Source organism: Anas platyrhynchos, chromosome 5 (assembly GCF_047663525.1).
Source record: "Anas platyrhynchos isolate ZD024472 breed Pekin duck chromosome 5, IASCAAS_PekinDuck_T2T, whole genome shotgun sequence".
In the NCBI taxonomy this organism is placed as follows: Eukaryota; Metazoa; Chordata; class Aves; order Anseriformes; family Anatidae; genus Anas; species Anas platyrhynchos.
Genome location: NC_092591.1, coordinates 56,870,864 through 56,891,625, shown reverse-complemented (window position 1 = coordinate 56,891,625; position 20,762 = coordinate 56,870,864). Strand labels below are relative to the sequence as shown.

At 46.5% G+C, this 20,762-nt stretch overlaps 1 protein-coding gene across 7 annotated transcripts in view; it reads left to right on the top strand.

Moving 5' to 3' along the window:
- The window catches only part of BDNF (brain derived neurotrophic factor), a 38,751-nt gene extending 18,193 nt beyond the window's left edge, over positions 1-20,558 (top strand). For 2 of the 7 annotated variants that reach the window (XM_027458618.3, XM_021274155.4), the window contains one exon: positions 19,458-20,558. In XM_027458618.3, coding sequence (XP_027314419.1) covers positions 19,458-20,219 — 762 coding nt within the window. In that variant the 3' untranslated portion in view covers positions 20,220-20,558. Of the gene's footprint in view, positions 1-2,137; positions 2,459-2,854; positions 3,310-3,395; positions 3,418-9,936; positions 10,123-17,990; positions 18,574-19,457 lie in introns of those variants that run through there. The other 5 variants (XM_027458621.3, XM_072039173.1, XM_072039174.1 and 2 more) reach the window with 5 other exon arrangements.
- Positions 20,559-20,762: the final 204 nt, after the last annotated feature.

Genomic DNA, 20,762 nt, shown 5'->3' with positions numbered 1-20,762 from the left:
ACAAAATTCTCCTTGAAGTCAACGTCTGATTGAAAAATATGAAGCCCAGATTGTACGTGCATCAAAATCCAGGCAGATCATTATTTACACTACTTTTTCATTTTCCCAGTAATCAAGCACTGGCTGGTAATAATCCCCCACGGGCTGATTATACCGGCAAGATAGAGCAGCTCTTCTGACCACACCTCTTCCCCAGGAAGATCTCAGTACCAGGGCGAAAGGCAGCATGTTCGCAGCGGATCAAAATGGGAATTTCAGCGTACAGTTGCCTGGAACTGATGGTTTTCACGTTCTCAGCAGAGCGGAGCTGCAAGCGTGTACCACCACAGTCTGTAACACGCTTCCTTTCCAGAATTAAAAAACTTGCTCTGATTGCAAGCAGACTCTTTCTGAACACGGGCTGTCTTCCTCGCTCCTGAGAGCCAGTCAGCAGATGCTTCGGTGTCTCTAAAGGATGACACTCGCTGCTGCTCATCTGCATGTCTAGTGTGCGAGGAGACGAGTCCCTCCTCCAGGAATAACATGTGTGCAGTGTATTACATTGCAGCTAATTAAAGTAGCCCCTGCTGCTGTTCAACTCGACTGGTAGATCATTCAAATATTTGCAGGCGTCGTCTTATGAACACAGAATATTAAAACTCTTCCAGCTTGGTCTTCTCACAAGGCAAAAAAGCAGCTTAAAACGTGCAGCTTAAAACGTGAAATCAGGTACCATGGTAATACAGTTGTACCTGGAAAGCTGAATGGTGTCACGGAAGGAAGTCCAAGGCTATAAAACAAAATGCATGCAGCAACTTGGCAAGTTCCAGCTACAATCTTCGGGTTTGAAACCATGCTGAGAGATCCGCCTTGCAGCACCAGTGGGAGATACGGGCTTGTACAGATATATAACGATGGGAAAAGAGACGGCTGGTACGTTCCTGATGTCGGGATTTGAACACTACAGAGACAGCTGAGCAGGACTGGGCCTGAAGAGCCCCCGTTCTTAGCACCTACCTATCAGACAGCGAGAGCTGGGTGGGATTTCCCCGGACCAGGCTGCCAGAAGGGACTTTGAGAAGCCACCTCTTCTCCTGGGAATGGACCAGCTTTGGTCTGGAACGCGTGGTGACACAGAGGTGGAACTGTCTCACCAGCTCGGGGACACTTGCTGTCCAAACACAACAAACCAAACCCCCAAGTGCAAGGAGGATGGTGTCGTGGTACCCGAGCATGCTTTTTAAAGAAGTTCTTAAAGCTGCAAAGGATATTAACCACCAGGATTGTTTCCCTTAATATATATTAAAAGCTGTTTTATATGGGAGGCCTTAGGTGTACTCAGATTTCAAACGCCTGGGATGTTTTACGACTTCACTGCTCTCATAAATGCAGGTGTTTCATAGCAAAAGCACACGGGCAATCAGACCGTCTGAAGGCAGCAATGAGTTGCACACATTTCCCCCAGGAGAAAGAACCGGGTGCGAGGCGGATGGGCCTTGGGCACGGCTTGCACCGAGGGGGCCCGCGGGCGCTGCTCGCCCTGCAGAAGAGCCCGGCACCGCCTGGCCCCGGCGGGGAGCGTGCCACGGCTCTGTCTTTACCGAGATCGGATGGAGCCACTCAATCAGGGGCTGCCATTACTGCCCGCGCCGTGCAGTTTCCACTATCAATAATTCACCGGCCCCGAGGCGCAGCCAGGAGGGGCCCGGGGGGCCAGGGGCTGCGCACGGGGAGCGGGCACCGCGGCCGCCTCCGCCTGTCCCGGCGGGCGCTGCCCGGCCCCGGCCCCGGCGCTGTCGCCGTCGTTGTCGCTGTCGCTGTCGCCGGGCTCGGGCAGTGCCGCCCCGAGCCGTGCGCCCGCTGCCCGCCTGCGGCCGGCCGCCGGTGTAGCGTTACCTGCGGCGCTCATTAATAAGCCATGCCTGCCATTATCTTGATTGCATTGCTAATGGGCCAGCCGCGCAGGGGTCAGCACGGGAGCGACATTTACACGCTCCGCGCCCGGCGCCGTAAACCAACACCCGCGGGTGCGGGTCCCCCCCCCCGCCCCGCTCCCCGCTGCCGGCCCGGCCCCTCCGCGCCCTGCCCGGCCCTGCTCGGGGGGCGCCGGGGGGAGCGGGGGCCGGGCCGGGCGGGCGGGGCGGGGCGGGGGCGGCGGCGCGGAGCCTTTAAGCGGGGCAGCGCGGGGCCTGCGGCCGCTGCCCGGAGGCGCCCGGCCGGGGGGCGAAGCCGCTCGTAGGGCTCGAACCGAACCGAGCCGGGCCGGGCCGGGAAGCTCCCGCTCGGCGGCGTCGGGTGTGGGGGCTCCGGGACGCGGGGTCCGTCCTGCCGCCCCTCGGGGAGCTCCGATGAGACTCGCGAGCCGCCGCCGGTGCCGCCCGTGCTGCCGGGGCGGCGGGAGGCGGCCGGCGGGGCCGGGCGGCGGGCCGAGGATGTGAGTGCCCGCGGGGGAGCCGCCGCGCTGAGTGTGGACGACGAGGTACGGGGCGCCCCGACGGGGGCTCGCGGGACCGGGCCGGGCCGGGGGGAGGCGGGCGGCGGAGCCTCGCGCCCCTTTGTTCGGCACCTGCCGGCCCCCCGCCGCCGTGCGGCGCCCAGCCCGGCCCCGGCCCGTCCCGTCCCGGCGGGGCCGAGCGCTGCGGGCAGCGCCCCGACGGCGGCGGCGGCGCGGGGCAGGGCCGGGGGCGCGGGCGCTGCGCGGGCGCGGTCGTTGGGCGGGCGCTGGGCGGCACGCGGCGCCCCCTGGCGGTGGGCGCGCAGCGGGGCCGGACGCGGGGAACCCCCCGCGATGGGGTCGGGCCCCCGCGGGGCGGCCGGGCGCGGGCTCCGGGCCGGCGGCGGGGGCCGGGCGGTGGCGGCGGTGCCGCGGCGCGGGCGCTTTCCCCGTAGCAGCTGGTGGTGACCGTGCGCCCAGCGGCCGCTGCCGCCGCCGCGGGATCGATGTCGTTACTTATTGATGTTTCTGGTAACGCGCACCTAATGGGCGCGGGGGACGCATCCCGGCAGTGCGCTTTATCGGGCCGGTGGCTGTGCCATCGGTAATTCCCGGCTCGATCAGGACGGGGTGGGAGCTGCCGGGGCACCCTGCGGGCTGCGGCAGCGCCCCGAGCAGCCTTGGCCCTGCTGGGGGCCAAGCGTGACCCTGCCTGTGCTGCCCCGGTGGGGCCCTCAGGGGTACGGGTCCAGAAACCCATCCCTGTAGGCTGTGTGCATGTAGGGCTGTGCCCACTGACCCATCGCCTCGGTCTCGGGGCAAGGCATCGGCTGTGTTGGGAGTACAAAACAGCTTGGAGCTGGGAGCGGTTTCATCTGTTTGCTTGCTGAGAAAAGGTACGAGGGGAGCCTTTCCGCAGGGCTCCGTAACTCACAACAATTTTCTGCTGTAGTACTACCACTTAATGTTCAGCCTCATTGAACCTCAGCTGGGAAAACCCATTTGTAAGTAGCATGCCTTCTGTTCAAATTGCCAGTGTGCTCTGCTTTCCAGAGCTGCGGAGTAGGATCCTGTAGCTGTATGGCTGTGAAATCAGGGTGAACCAGGTCGGAAGGATCAAGGGATCACTTTATTTGAAAAATCCAGATGTAACAAGGGAGATAGCAAAGGAGAACGGGAAAGGACTTTTGTCTTGGAAGCAAAGCTGAAAAAGTTTAGTTTCAAGCAGTGTTCTTTTAAAAGCACGCTGTAGTACTACAGTATGCTGGAGTACTATGAAACTGCACAGATGCAAGGGATCTCAAAGATTAATTAAAATGTGAAAGAATACAGTGGAAGAGGAGGATCACTGCTTTTGCTTTAAAGGTCTGCGTGCAATGACAATGCTAACTGAGAGCAGCTGCAGTTAAAAGCCTGCTGAGGTACCTGTTGCCCCATTGCTACCCCCCGGAAAACATGGCAAGCTGCAGCTTCAGCTCTGCAGTAGTTCTCTGCCAGGGTGCAGGTATGAAAGCAGGTCACGAGAAGCTCATGAGTAGGAGACCATCTCGTCATTTCCCTGCATGAGCCGGCATCAATGAAAGAAACAATTAGCTCTGCTGAGTGAACTGCAGAGCAAGTGTGGTCCTATCAAAAACCAAAAGTATTTCCTGTATCTGCCTTCCTGTCTCGTGTGAAAGGCTGAGATGTTGTTCTCTGAATGTGTCTTGTGCTTGCACTAGAAATCGCACGTTAGGCATTGTGTGAATTGGTGGAGGCTCCACTAGAAGAGGATATGTGCTTTGAATAGGTTAATTACCAACTTGTCTTGACCTGTTTGCAAGCATCTGTTGTGAGCACTTGGTTCCTCCTAAATAGCTAAATTGCTGCTGAATTAGGAAGCTCTCAATCACTTAGGTCAGTTCATACGCTGGCATTCTTGGTAATACTTAGCTGTGAACACCCTTGAAAAGGAAGCTTTGAAAAGCACTGACGCTCAGCTATTTTTGTGTATCGCTGAAGTGACGTGGTAACTCAATAACCTGCTGCCTTCAGCTCCAGGTGGGAAGGTGCTCTGTGTGACCGCGCCTTTGTTCCCTGCTGTACTCTGCTGGCAGGTGGCACCAATGTGGCCTGAGCGAGCTGCCTGAAGGACAGGCAGGGATGGGGCTGGTAGGCTGTGCCTGCTGCCAGCTCACAAAGCCCATTGTTTCCTGTGCTGGTGCACATCAGTCAGCATTAGAGCTGACTGCATGCCCTTTGGGGCAGGGATCGTCTCACCTGTCTTCTGTGCGCGTGCGGTCCTGGTCCCTGCAAGGACTCCTCAGTGCTCTCGTAATGCAAAAATAACAGATCTTGCTAGGAACAAATGCTGGCAACTCTTGTTACAGTGCCTTAAACTCTCATGTTATTAAAATAAATACTTGCGGTACTTGATTTGGAGGCACTATAATATACAATAGCAGAAAAATAAAATGCTTTAACTTTGGAGATTCAAGAGTGTATTAGTGGGGTAGCCATTATATTATGGGCTACATGCTCCGACATAATCTTAAGTTGGTGATGTTGCTTACAATTACAGGCTCCAAGCCATTAAATAAGGAACGCTTTTCATGAGCTTTCCAAGCTAAGCAGGTCAAATAGTCACAGAGAGAGTGTAGATGATCTGTAGGGTTGGAGTCATGTTTTCTTCTCTTCAGTATTCAGGACCTAATTATCAGTTGACAATAGACAGGTGGAACTCAGCTGCTGCACACAACTGTAGCTATGAACATCTCATTGGGACAGTCTGTGGTATTGAAGATGCTGTAGATTTTATGTGATAGGCAGGTCTTGGCAACAAAAGAAAAAACCAACCCCATCTCAGCCAATTTCTACCACTTAAAAATTGTGAGCGGAGGGCTGGCTGAGATGGTACTGATTTGAGATGATAGTAATCCTTTAGTAACACTGATACTGGTGATAGCAGAACAGCCCGTTACAGCGTAATTTAGGTCCCACAACTGGATACAGCTGTTTGAAGACAAGTACCGTGGACAACTAGAGAAAGCAGAGGGAAACTTCATTTAGTGAATTCTCATGCCCCGGTGACAGCTGCCATAAGGCTGTAGCAGTTGTATACTCCTCTCGATAAGAATATTGTATTTTTCAGAGAAGTCAGTTTGAAACCAGTTAATTAGGACAGTTATTTCTGGCCGTGGCATTTGTACAGAACAGAAGGCATGATTGTTCTTATGTTTGTTTCTCCGAGTCCTTTGATCGGCTAGAAGCTCTCGATGCTTTACGCTATAAATTACCTCAATACTTTGGCAGTTCATTTCTTTTCTTGTGTACTTGGTTAGGAAAATGCAGAAATCCTTGTGACTCAGCTTCAGACTACTATAAATTATGAAGAAATGGGGGAGGGGGTCACACTTCAAATTAGGAAAAGCAGTTCTTGGAGGCTGGGAGGAATACTGGTTGCTAAATTTGAGATAAGCATCTCCTGGTATCTCGAAATCTGAGCAGCTACCGCCACCTAGAGCTGCATGGCACAAACACGCCGCTGTGGCCGGCTCTCCGTCTGTGCCTGGATGGTGAAGATGAGTGGGGCTGCAAATCCCAGTTGGTCCTCCTTGCCAAAAGCTACTTGAGCGTGTGCATGAGCGCTGTGCTGTGCCCTGGGACAAGGGTGGTGCCTGCGAATCCTGTTGGGCGATGCAGGTAATGAGTCTTCATCCGCAGTCTTCCTTAGGTGGCTTAGATAGGTAAACAAGGAGGATCACTTCGTGTAAATCGTTTGCTGACTGAACTTCGCAATACAACTGAAGAAGTTTGTGCAAATCCAATTGCTGTGGGTGCCAGTGAGACTTGGTAGTGTCCAAAGCTCTCACTGAAAAGGTGCGATGTAGAACTGGTTCCTTAAGGGTCTGTGCTGGCTCGTGGCAGTTCTCGTTTCCCCTGCTCCCTCATCGAGGTCTAGGAGTGGGCAGCCAGCAGTAGATGTTTGCTGGGAAAGAAAAACTTCTGATTTTCTTCATACATTGACTCTGCAGCAATTAGCTTTGTTTTGCCAGACCCGGCATTTTCCCAGTTTCAAAATTAAATATTGAGGTGAAACTAGATATGTGGATATTTGTTGCTACTCCAAACCTAACAATGTGGAATATGTTTTTTTTATATCTACTCTGCTTAGGTTATAGGCTTGTTTTGTTTTGAGCTCACAACTTTATATTTGTATGTTTTGTACACCAGTTTTTGGCAATAGGAGGCTCTGCATTTGGGAGAGCAGAATAAGCAGTATTGTTCCTTATTTAATTTGCCAGGAACTGCTTACAAGGAGAATCAATGTGCCTTTTTCATTCACCAAACTCATAATCTCATCTGCTGTTATTTCGGCTCAACTCTTGCGGACACAATATATTTTGGGGGCTCTTCATAACAACTGCTGGCTTAGGGCTGCCAGAACGCCCCATAAAGTAAGACACCCACCACAACCAAACCTCAGTGGGAGCTGAGGACTTCGAGTTCATAGAATCCTAAAATGCAAGCCCTTGGTTGATAGTATGTACTGACTGTCTTCCCAGGTGATAGTCTTGGTAATGTTTTAAAATACTTAAAATCTGCCAGTGTCAGGTATATCAGGATAAGGGCTTAATATCTGTTTTCTAAGGGAAATGAGTTTTACTATGGGAAATGGAGGAGCTGCGGCACATGACCATTTGCCATTCAAGTCAGGAGGCAACTGCAGGCTGTTTATACGAGGCTGTATGAGGAGAGAGCCTTCATACCAAACACTGGAAAAACTACCCGTGGCTCGGCATCCAGACTCTGCCTCTCCACTATAGGCACTGGGCTACAGTTCAGTTTGTAGTCCCTTATATATGTGTACCATAGCAGGAAGGTACTGGCAAAAGATCAAAGTAGGAGAAATTCAGCAAAGTGCTGTTGTATGCTCTTTAATAACTCAGCATGCAAAAGACCTGAAGCATGTTGCTGCAGTTAAAGCTTAATTCTGTAACAATAAGAACAGGACTCAAGACCTTTTATATATTTTTTTTGAATCCTGTAGTATCCCTAGCACATGTTATACCTTATCTAGTGTGATCAAAACACAGCTTTCTTTAAACATAACAGCTCCTGGAGAAATGCAGTTTTGTCTAGATCAAGGAATTAGAGGTTATGATCTCTGGATTCCTTAGTCTGTTATGCCATTTACTTTCTAAGCTTGGTGCAAAGTTTAGTATCCATATGGTTTAGTTTACCTTTCTTTATGCTGGGCATGGCTCTCTGGAAGTGTTCAGTACTTGATATACTGAAATGAAAAGAAGCAAAATCTAAACTTTATTCAAGGGCTGGATTAGCAAGTAAACCAACCTCCCTGTCATCACAGCTGTCACTGCGCTACAGAGGTGTATGGACACTGTTGGGATGAGCGACGGGACTTGTTTTGTGGTATTTCCACATAATTGTGCCTGCTGGCTGTCTGCATTAAGACTGGGATCTTCACTTGGTATATACATTCCTTTTGAGTTGATGATCCAGTTTGAGCTGTAAATGCCAAGAGAAAAATGTTGTTTGATAGAAATTTCTACGGCAAACCAGCGTGAGTCCAAGGGGAAGCAAGCCAATAACAAGTTCAAGCTGGCAAGGGTGCCTTAACCAGAACCCGTGCCAGGAAACTGTGGTGGAGTAAGTTTGCTGCTGAACATCGTGACTGCCCTTTATCTTTACAATGGGTTGACCCAAAACTAGAAATAAATACATCCCAAGTACTCAATTCTTGCTTTCCCAGATATAAACATAATGGTTTATGTCAATGTCATCATTTTTTGGCATCTAATGTTCTGCATTGGTGAAGAAAAGTCCATTTTATTTAACGGGAGGCAAAGAAGGATGTTGAACATCTCACTACAACAGCAGGGTACTGGTATGGTGTATGCAGGTTGCTGCCAGTGAAATGGTGCACAGAAAGGACAGGCAGGTGCTTCTTTGCAGCTAATCACAGAAATACAAATGTTATGTAATACTTGGCCTCAAGCTCAAAAATGAGCTTTCCCCTTAAAGGTTAATGATTGACATCTGAATTTAAAGCCAAGAACAAAGATTGGAAGACTCATTTCAAGTCCTGTTCTCTTTATTTTGTATTAATGAGTAATTTCTGCTGCCCCTGGTGCAAACTTTTTCTGCAATTTTAATTGTGAAAGTAGCAGTAATGCTAATGATGAGCGAGGATATTTTAAAAGGATAAGTCAGACAATTACACATACCTGCATTAAAAAAAAAGGATCGGGTGGCAAAAACTAAGATTTAACAAGGAATTACTTAGAGGTCAATGCCTGCAGAGGTTGACTGCCTCCAGGTCTGAGTGGAGGCGGGACATTGTGAATTCCATAATCCTCAAACATCAAGTCATATCTGTTCTTAATCAATATTGTTCAACACAGGTATTGGATTTTTTTTCTTGTTCTGACTCCTGTAACTGAAAATTTAAAAATATTGTGCTTAGAAAAAAACAAATCATTTCACCTGCCTTTGGCTAATGAAAGGACAGCTATGCAGTGACAGCTAGGAAATGCAATAAATACCTTCCATGTCTCCTCTAAATCAAACACTCTGGAGCAAATTCGCAGTTGCGAGGCACCACCAGACCTGTTAGCATTCAAGTCATAGTCACTATAAAACCACTGAGGGGGAGCTGCCGACGTTCTGCATACCTTGTCATGTTCAGGCATACTGCCAAACGTGACGTGTGGTTTTGACTAGGACTGTCTGGAGCCATTTATATTTCTAACAAAAAAAAAGCATTTGTGGGGATAACACTGCTGGTATACTGAAATTGGGTTTTCTTTTTTCTCCCTTTGATTGTTTTGATTGGGATGAGACCTGCTTCATTCCCTGTGCAGGCCAAGCATCTTTATTATGAGCAGGCACAGCTTTGCTCATCTCCATTTTATGCAAGTTAAGGCTGACCTTTGGTTCCTGGCAAGCGGCCTGTTTTGCGTTTATAGAGCTGGTAAATACCTACTTGTGCAGCAGTAGTTTTTCATGGGAATAGGTATTTCCTGAATTTCATAGCAAATTTGTTCTGGCTAGAAGCAGCCCCTGGATGAGAGAGGAAGTTGTGCTGCATTTCAGTTGAAGCCTCCTAGAGGTTCGAATGGTGAAGAATGTTTCTGCATTAGCACTATTTGCCTCCTCTTCTTGTTTGTTATATAATGGTTGAGCCCACAAATTAGAAGCATGAGGCTAAAAGCTGAAGAATGAAGGAAGAAACAAAAAGCCATATGGCGATAGCAGGAGGTCCTGCCACCCCACCTTAGGCTCGTGACAACATGCCCTACATTTAACCTACAGTCAGGAACTAATTAACAACACAGATGGAATTGAGCTAGCATATGTATTTCAAGTAATACCCCTAAGGTTTTAATCAGCTGCCCAGCCTCTTTCTGGGTTAGACATGTAAGTTGCCATAGAGGGAGTTGCAAAATATTTGAATGATGCATGTGGTTAAGGTAGCTCGTGGTAGTGGCTGGAGCGAGGCGGTGGGGGCTCCCGTCTTCTCCGGTTCAGCAGTGACTTGCCATGCGACCCAGGGGAACTTGTTCAGGCCTCTTTATGCTTAGTAGGAAAAGACTGTTTCTGGGATGGTTCCTCCTCACCAAAGCATGGTGAGATGCGGTGCTCACAAAGCACTCTGGAAGCTTTGATGGTCTGTTCCATAAGAAAAGTAGAAGTGGAGGCTCAGCACTGTAAGTACCAGGTCTCTCTTCTCTTGCAATATCTGTGAGATTTTTCAACCTCTCCAGAATCGTTGATCATCTCTGATAAGACAGCATTGATTTTGGCTAGGATAGCAATTTTGAGGTCATCTATTGAGTTGTGCAGAGGTTTAGGAGAGGGAGAACAACTAGCTGTTTCCTGCCGAGTCATTTCATGTTTCTCTCTTTCCTCCCCCCACTCCTAGCTATTTGAGGAGAGGCTCTCCTTCCCTGCAGGGCAGTAGCATCTGCTTATGTGAAGGGACAGGTATTGAAGTTTTTATAGAGGAATGTCTAATTACTGAAATCCCATCTATGAACCTACCCTTTGGAGCTTAAGGGCTCTTACAGCGAGGACTGTACACTGGCAGTAAAGCCACTTTGTTCTGTTAGGGGTGTATGTGCATGAAACAAAACACCCAAAAGCAGCGTGGAGGGAGGTTGGATTGTGTTGGCCTGGATTTTGCATACTTTTGTTTATAGGCATGTCTGGGCTATTTGTGTGCTTATGTCGGTGGGGGAAGGGAGGAGCTAGTCTGCACACCTAGGAAACTTTTTTCTTCCTCTTGAAAGTGTAATTATTACCAAATATGCGTGTGTCCCAGAGGAATCCTGAGTGTGAGCAAGCTGTGTTACTCAAACCAGTCACAAGTTGTTCTGATAGAGCTATTAGCTATAGTGTTGGCCCTGTTTGATTTTATGACCACATAAATGCTGGGCCACCTTCACAGCTAGTACAAATCTGTGGAGAGAGCACTATGGATTGATGCTAGGCAGTGACTCTGGACACCACAGTCAGGTCCACTGGAATGTACTACTTCAATGAGCCCTAACAGTTCTCATGGAAATAGATTGCAGCATGACAGGAAACTATCTTTGCATCTAATGACTATATGAGAAATCATCAGCCAGGTACATTTCGTTTTTAATTGGGGGGATGGGATGGGACAACCCATGTCAGTGCGTCATGTTGACAGAAATCCGTGTAATATTCCTCCAGGCAAGAGATTAGACGATTATACAGCTGGGAGAAGGCATAAGGTTGATTTAAAAAAAAAAAAAAAAAATGCAGTCTTGCAGGGGGGGAAAAAAAAGGACTTTTATTTTTCCTTACATTCCACTACATGTTTGTACATTGAGCAGGGTGACTGCTGAAGGTCTGTGGGTCCTAACTGGCTGGGCAACTGCTGCTGAGCCGGTGAGGCTTGCCCAAGGAAGGCTGGAGGAGGAAAGCTCCTCTGGGTGGTCTCAGCTACTTGTGTGCCAGTTATAACACATGACTGTGGAAACCGTGCTGTCTGTGGCACTTGGATCCCTCTGAATCCAGTTGAAGCAGGCCCCCAGGTTTTTAAAATTGTGTTAGGGACAGAAAACCGGGTGTAGTGATTGCAGAGGTTTTTTCAACGTGAAACCACGTAGTGGAGGGGGAAGGGCTAACAACTGTAATGCTTGGAAATCTGTGATATGCTGCTTTGTCCTAGTAAAATGTCAGTGGTGAAGACATCGTGTCTTTCCAAAGTGTTTTCAGTAGTTATGCTAATATATTAACATAACTTTGCAGCAACAATGTTATCTCCAGAGATAAAGCAGTTGTCACAGCAGGACACGTGCAGGGCTGGCTGCATAGTGAGATGGGTTAGACTGCTTAACCCATCCAATGGCATTGATGTCCTCAGTAAGTTGAAACTCTTCATTATTCCATTTATGTAGCTTGAGGTGGCTTTGTGAACTTAAAAAAAAAAAAAAAAAAAAAAAAATCTGTTCCTGGTCTGGTTGTCCCTGTGTAACTTTGGACTCCAGAAGGTGCTCCTCTGGTACCTCCGCAGAAGCTCTCATGCCCTGTCCGTGTACGCAGGTATTTCTGTGGAGGTGCCGTGTTAACAACGGGACTCAGCATGTGTTGAGAAGTCTGCTCAGGAGGGCGGGCAGCCAAAAGATGACTGATAACACTCCTGGCAAATGCAGGCATATTGTTAATACCTGTCAGGACTCTGACAACAGGCATTTCCAGTTTCTGGTTCATGCACATCACAACATACTGATCTGCTTCATTTCAAGGACTGACTATGGCTAAAAGCAAGGTATTCTCTAACAGCAATGCCACACACAGTCAGGGTCTCAGCGAAGGTAAGTATCTTGCAGCAAATGGGCACAGCCCTTGCTCTTCTCCCTTGCTCAAAGAAAGCACTGCCTGCCCAAACCATGGGTAACTGCTCCATCCGATGCTTACGCTTTTTAACCATTGGTTTTCCTTGGCTAAGCTTGGCTTACATTCCTGGTGAGTGCTTAATGTTCTATAGGTCCTAGGAAACTTGCCACTCGCAGCAGAGCTGATGGGTGCGTGGGATGTTTTACATGCTGTTCAATAGTTCCCGGGCACTCGTAAGATCCAAGTTTAACTGGTACAGCAGCTTCTGGGTTGTTCGCGGGCTGCTGGACACATGTCACAGTACAAAGGATCCAACTCACGCTAGTTTGCATGCAACATGCTCTGTTCTGTTCCTGCTCTCGAATGCCAATTATCCTTGACTTCAGCGGGAGCTTCATGTGTGTGCTTGGCAGAATGGCTTGGTCCTGTGATGCTTCAGCGCAGTGTTTCATACCAAAGAGCAGTGGTGAAATGGAAGACAAACCACAGATGCTGCTCTAAGGTCTGAGACTCTGCCCTAATGTTCTTCCACATGCAGGTTGAATTAAATAAAGCTCTAGTGGCTATTGAAGCGAATGATTTCGGAGAACTGTAATTACCTGCTGTCATGGAGGAACCAGACACTATCTTGGCATGGAGTAATTATTCCATGGAGCGGCTTTGTGGTTGGCTTCTTGTTTTGTTGCTTGGTGTGTTTCTCCTTAGATAACCAGTTCTATAGGTGAACTCTGCTTTCACTGAATTCATAATTGTCCTTCTGAATGAACGCAGTAGTGGCATGAATCTGTTGTGACACATACTCCAAACCAGCTTGATGCAGCTTTCGAAGCCTGAAATCCATTCAGAAGCCGGAGTTCACTAATTCTGAGGTCTTAAACTTGGAAGTCATATCTCTACTGTCCAGTATTTCTGGCATGGCAATACAAGTATCGCATATCTTACCCATTCTGCTCCTGCTGATGAACAGAAGTAGGCCTGCTGGTAGCATCTTCTATCTGAAGGGGACTTCCCCATATACCTTTATTTCAACATGAGGGTTTGGCAAAAAGAAAAAAAGTTGCGGTTAAATGAATGTTCTGATAAGCACAGTGGCATGCACGTGTGCCCTTCTGGAGTTGAGTTTACAGTAGTTGAGTTTGTTTACAGTAGTCCTCCATAAAACTCCTGTGTGGTTTGAGTGCCCCTTGCATGGGATGCTGCACAAACAGCTGGAAAAGCAGCATGTGTGTCCCTCGCTCAATAATCGATTCCCATTGTAAAAATATAAAAATAGTGCACATCTGTTCTCTTCTATGGGTGTTGTCTCTCCAAAACCTCTGATACCATCTGTGAGCTTGGCCTGCTCTTTCTTTACTTGTGCACGCTGCCAAAACCCATCCTGCTTGTTTCCTGGTATGGGCAGAATGGGTCTTAGATCTGTCCGACAGAAATCCTGCTGGGAACTCCTTGTAGTGCCGTACTTGGCCAATTGAAGTATAAGCATGCTTGTAATGATGAGACTGTCTAGTCTACGCAATAGAGCGTCTGAATTCTTTCTTAGAGCTCTGAAGCATGCGAGTCCTTTGCATGGCTGTTTGGGCATCCAGAAAGGTATGAAGAAAATCTGTAGGAAACTCTGATGCATAAGGCAGTGAAAGATCAGGGTGTAATGTTGGGGCGTTAATGTTTTGGCATTGATTTTCTTTGGGTTCTTTCCTACCTCTGTTTGATGGGAAGAAGCTGTGATTTTTTTTTTAATATCTTGAGGGAAGACTCCAATAAACCCCAGGGGCCCCATAAACTCCTTGTAGTACCTGAAACAGGTGCTCTCTAGAGCCAATGGAGGCACTGCTGGAGATGTTGTGTTCTCGGAGGCTGTACTGTGGGCAGTGTTCAGTAGCATGAGATCAAAGACAATTTCTTATGTTAAAAGTTGTAGTTTACAAACTACTTTAAATTTGCTTGTAATTTGTCTTAGTCTTCAAAATGGTGTTGACTTAGTCTTTGCCATCTCTGGCATTATGGCTAAGTAGATTTTATTCCCTCAGGGTAAACCAACATGAGGGAATAAAAATGAAATGTTTTTTTTTCTTCCTGACATGAAGCACCAACTTACAAGAATACAAATTGGGTGTGGGTGTGCCTGTGTATGTATAGATGGGAGATGGGGGGGGTATATTTTCTGTAATAAAAAATAATTATATAGTTTGCATAAATAGCCGTAAGGATAACCATAGTGCGTCAGACATCCAGTTATGCATGTGTTAAAGGTTAATGCTGTTTGTTCTCAGTACACTTAGTCTTTGCAAATCATGTGCTGACATGCATCCCATTTTGGTATCTGTTCACACACTCCAGTAATGATGCGTAGAGAGGAACTCATGCCTGTGCCATTCAGTAGTATTTAGTAAATTGAACTTTTGTATAAAGGTCTTAGAAAATGGCAAGGCAGAAAATGAATGTCGTCTTGCTGCTAATTTTATCTTCCACTGCACATTCCTTTCTGGAGATTAAAGCATTCTGAATCTATTCACTACTGAAAGTTATTTCAACTTTCATAGCGCATATCAGGATGCAGAAAAGCAAGTTCATGTTCACAGCTGTTCCTCAGGTCTCTCTGCTGGAAATACAACCTGTTAAGCAGTTAGATTTCTGCTTAAAATAAGTGAAACTAATGAAATAAAAACAATTAACTAGTGAATTCTCATTGAATGCAAATACAGAAGTAAATAGTACAGATAGGTAATTGACTGCATATGTAAACTAGCTGTAGATAATTGACATGACCTTCATTTAATGAGCCTCCTTCCCATTAGTGGAGACGACTGCCACAATTAAGTGCCCTTATTCTAGCTGTAATTGTATGGACTTCATTGAAGTACAAACTAGGTCATGTCTTCCCGAGATCTGGTCCATGGTGGGTGACCTGTTTTCATTGCTTTGGCTTCGCTGTGCTGCATTAGAGAAGGAAGACTGCTCTTTGCAGCCATGAGAATGGATGGCATTCAGGAAACATGTCTCAAATGTCACTTCTGACAGAGACATCTTGTGTGACCTGAGGAAGCCTTTTAAAGCTTGGTCTCAAGAGGGCTGGCATACATGTATTTTAAATAGCATATACCTACTTTTTGCAAGGTAATAGTTGTATTCAACAACAATAGAAGTAAGATGTCCTCTCCTAGAGGAGTCTGATCCACTGACATAGCTGGGTGGGAGGAGTGAAAAAGAGCTGCAGCCTTCACTCATCATTCCTGGGTTGTGGGGTGTAGGGATCTGAATCTCCTACAGCTGGGAGGGGAAAGGATGGATGCATGATAGGACTACAAAGTGAAGCCGCATCATCAGTGATTGAGTTGTGTTTTTTTTCCTACCTGAGTGTGGCCAAAAAGTGGCCACAGCTGCTCTGGCTTGGCTGGCATTTGATAGTATTGGTGTGGTTGTTGCGAGTTGGGTTGCTTCAGGTAAAAATACGCCGTTTCAGAGTGCTGATGAGCCTCTGTGGGAAGTTTAGTCTACCTGGGCAGCATCTGCCATGGGAGTACCCAGCAGGGCTGAGGCATCTCCAGACAGGGCCATCCAGTAGCAGATGTGCCCAGGATGGCAAGGGGCAGTACCTTACTCAGACTGGGGAAATAGGCAAATGCAGCTTTGTCCCGTGTTCCAGCCTCTCTCCCACTTCACATGGGGTGACTTGATGACTGCCTCGAAACTGGAAGGGTGAATGCAATCTGTTGGTGTGCAGGGTGTACAAGGTGTTTGGTGTAACAGGACAGCCAGCATCTGTAATCTTTACTGTATAATAAAGGTTTGGCAGCTGGGAAGCAGAAAGAAAAGGACGGGCAACTGCCATCCAATTTGTTTCCAGTGCCTTTTTTGGAGCCGCATGGTGGTACTAGTCCTGCCTCGCTAAGTGGGAGGTGAACCATGCACTCGTGAGGCAGTTCAAAAGCAGCTGAAAGACTGTTTCCAACCACAAAGGGAGGTTAAGTCTTACTCTGCTAGTGCGCTAGTAGACTTAGAGCAACTACTACTAAAAGTTATGACCTCTAAAACAAAGAGGCTTCCTAGGTGTTCACAGATGACTTCATCCTGTTAGCTCAGTATCATTTTGTTGCTGCCCAAAATTGACTGTATAGGACCATGTTAGAATAATTTTTTTTTCACAGCCTGCTTACACTGTTCAGAATAGTCAAGGACTCTCTTATGAGCAAGTAGAAGTTTTTCTATGTTCACTTGATAGCGATACTCCATGTGTCTGTACTGCCAAAACTTAATTTGACATAATATTTTACTGATAGAAGTGGGAGGGAAAGGGGTGGCTATTAGGGGGCCACGTTCACTTGTGAGTAGTGGCTGTCTTAAAGTTGTGGGTTTCCAAAGCCTAGCTGTATGTTTTCTTACTACCCCAAACAGTGACAGTCAGATATCATTGAATGGGACACAAATTGATCGAGCTTGACAGCGTTTTCCCTCAGAAGTAGAAGGAAACACTGAATAAGGAAGGATTAGTTGAATGTCGGATGTAGAGTAGTGTTAGATCTGGTAACCAAACAGCAGTTGTTGGAGGTTGCTGAGGGTATGTCGAGGCCATGGTAAGCTCTACACCTCTCTGCTTTCCCTCTTTCTTCCTTGTAAGAAAGCTGTCCATGCAAATGAAGTTTCACAGCCTCTATTCTAGTCACTTTGGATCCCATCAAGTTTATTGCTACACTAATGGCCCAAAGGTAATTGTGAGGGATGTGGCTTGTGCCAGAAATCATTGCATCTTTTGCTCACCTACTGAATTATAGTAAATATAGCAAATACTCGGCCTTCCAAGAATGAACTTAAACGATGTGCGCAGACTTCCCTTAGTTCTGTGCTTGCCTTGGTACCCTGTGTGTTGTGCCCTACCTCTTCTGTGTTGGAGGGCTCTCTAGGGCACTACGTGCTCAGACGGGATCTTGCCTCTGGAGTCCAGATATTGGCTGGGAGCTTTGGGCACTACTCTAACAAAAATAATGGGAATTTGATTAGGAGCCAGAAGATCTGTTTTGTGTTCTTTGCTTTGGTGGTCACAGCACGTGATACGGGGTTTGGTTTTTGTCTTTTTTTTTCTTTTATATGAAAGAATCCTTGAAGAGGGAGCATATGATGTTCCACTGGCTCTGTCCTGGTATGCTAGGGGAACCACCCCTTCTCCCTCTGTCTTGTCTCTCTGTGTTTGATAAAGGAAGACTGATAGCCTTCTTCCTTGTGTGTAAATCATGTCTAGTGTGTTTCTTCCCTTCAAGGAAGAAATCTGATATTGCTCTCTAAAATGTTTTTTAAAATCCTAGGATGAAAAATCTGCTAAATATTAATGTTCTGCACAGTTAGAGCAAACACTGTGTTCCTGTGAGTCACAGATGTCAGGTTTGTTTAATCTTAATAAATCTATGCCACAATAACACTTAAACAGGAAGAGATGAAGGGAAGAAAGTGGAGTTGGACTGGGGTGGAGTCGTGTTCAGTGGTGGGGAGGGGAGGGGCACAGACACAAAACCAAACACTTCACGCGCTCCCCAACACTTCGTTAAGTAGACTTAAAGATGTACATTTTGGCCACTGCCTCTCTAGTACATATTTCATTTTTTTGTATGGTTTATGATAGATTGCCTTTCCACGTTGGAGTCCTAAGAGTACTAGTTTCCCACAGCATATTTGCAGGAGATGAAGTAAGGCTTTTTACATAGCACCCTGTTGGCAAACAGAAATAGCTTTTACTCCAATGAGTGCTGCCAAGTATGAGGTACTTCCGAATGAACTTCAAAAGCTTTGAAACAAGCATTAGCTGCTGCTTCAAAAATGTGAACAATGCCATTGCTTTCTAGCAAGCAGGACAGATGAGAGCCGGGATCGGAAGGAGGAGAAATAACAACTGGGCATGATAGATGTTGTAGTAGCACTTGGGATCAGACAGAAAGCATAGCTGTCTGTCACAGCAGGGTTTGGGATGTTCCTGTTTTAATAGTACCTTAAGGATGTACTCCATACTTCAGGGGGAAACAATCTCTACCCTGAGGAATGTATGATCGCTAGACACTCAGAGAAGCATTGGGGAAGGAGCAGTCATACAAGCCCAAACTGCTGGAGTGCTGGAATGAAGGAGTTTGCTCAGGCTGGTGAAAAGTTTTCTTAGCAGCACTCACTCATGGTGCTGTCCCTCTGTGCTCAAGTCAAGTGTACCTATAAGCATCAAGGCACAGCCCATAACATGCTCCAGAACGGGGGAAATAAAGAAGAGCTGCTGTGTTAAATAGGGCAAGCAGGGCTGCTGCCTGGTTATGCTCCAGGTTGGTTGTGTTGTGTGTTTTTGTTTGTTTGTTTGTTTTTGTATGTAGCGATGGGTTTAAATAGAAACTTTGCCTGCTTGAGAATAGGTGGTGAGTGGCTCTGGGAAAATACGGTACTGTGGTTCTGGTGCTGTTGTTTCAGTATAGCTCCTTATCAGCTCTGTAATCCAGTAAGCCCTTTCCATGGCATTCACATGATGTGAGCAATCTTTCCAGCTCAAATTTAGTACGGTTGCAAGCATGCTGTCCTGCATCATTTTCTTGTTCTATATTTGTGCATACATACCTTCTACTTTTAGATGAGGAATTGACCTGCTGAGACCCCAGAGGTGTACAGATTTTCCTGTGTTTTGAAGATTGCATATAAAATACAAATGCAATTTATCCTGGTCGTGTTCAGTTTCTTGTGGATTTAACTATTTTTGGCATGGAGAGATCTTAAAAATCAAATATTTGCATTTGTTCTTTAAATGGAAGTCATACCTTTGACACTCATGAAGCTGCCTTTTACTGCTCAAATGTTGCATTGCTAAATAGCAGTTCTGCTTCTGTTATTATTTGAAATAGGTGTAATCAGTCAACAAATAAAAGGTCCATATAGTATCTAATCTAATGCTTACCACAGAAGGACATTGGCACATAAGATCTGACTCACCGTAACAAATGTTGCCCAAGTTTTGGCATGTGATTTATCTGAAAATCTAAATCAAAGAAACACCTTGGTACAAGACTATGCTTTATCACTGATAATGAGTTGCAGCTGCATATGCAGCAGATCTCTGCAGAAAATGCATAATGTCTCATGACAACCCAGATGAATCTTTCTTACTTGGTGCTTTGTAAGTTAAATACTTTTTTTTTTTTGTTGTTCTTGTCCTTAACAGTTCCACCAAGTGAGAAGAGTGATGACCATCCTTTTCCTTACTATGGTTATCTCATACTTCAGTTGCATGAAAGCTGCCCCGATGAAAGAAGCTAGTGTAAGAGGACAAGGCAGCTTGGCTTACCCAGGTCTTCGGACCCACGGGACTCTTGAGAGCCTAAACGGGCCCAATGCAGGTTCAAGAGGACTGACATCGCTGGCGGACACTTTTGAACATGTGATAGAGGAGCTGCTAGATGAAGATCAGGACATCCAGCCCAGCGAGGAAAACAAGGATGCAGACTTGTACACATCCCGGGTCATGCTGAGCAGTCAAGTGCCTTTGGAACCCCCGCTGCTCTTCCTGCTCGAGGAGTACAAAAACTACTTGGATGCTGCAAACATGTCCATGAGAGTCCGGCGTCACTCCGACCCAGCTCGCCGTGGGGAACTGAGCGTGTGTGACAGTACGAGCGAGTGGGTGACGGCGGCAGAGAAAAAGACTGCAGTGGACATGTCTGGTGCGACTGTCACAGTCCTTGAAAAAGTCCCAGTACCCAAAGGCCAACTGAAGCAATACTTCTATGAGACCAAATGCAACCCCAAGGGGTACACAAAGGAGGGCTGCAGGGGCATAGACAAGAGGCATTGGAACTCCCAGTGCCGAACTACCCAGTCTTACGTGAGAGCTCTCACCATGGATAACAAGAAGAGAGTTGGCTGGCGGTTTATAAGAATAGACACTTCGTGTGTATGTACATTAACCATTAAAAGGGGAAGATAGTGGATTTGTGTTGTATAGATTATATTGAGACAAAATTATCTATTTGTATATATACATAACAGGGTAAATTATTCAGTAAAAAAAATAATTTTATGGACTGCATGTATAACTGAAGTTTATACAGTACAGTGGTTCCACAACCTATTTATTGAACATATCCATGACCTGAAAGGGAACAAAAGTCATTTGCGCACAACTTAAAAAACAACAAAAAAAAAAAAGCAAACTAAAAAGTCTGCATTACATTCCTCGATAACATTGTGGTTTGTCGCCGTTGCCAAGAATTGAAAGTATAAAAAGTTTTAAAAAAATAAAAAATAAAATTGCATGCTGCTTCAATTGTGAATTGATGATACTGTCCTCTTTCAGAAAAAAATGAACCAAAACATTCCGTTTACATTTTAGACAGTAAGTATCTTTATTCTTGTTAGTATTATATCTGTTTACTGCTTTTAACTTCTGATAGCGTTGGAATTAAAACAATGTCAAGGTGCTGTTGTCATAGTTTTACTGTTTCTCTTACTTTTGAGCTCCCATCAGATA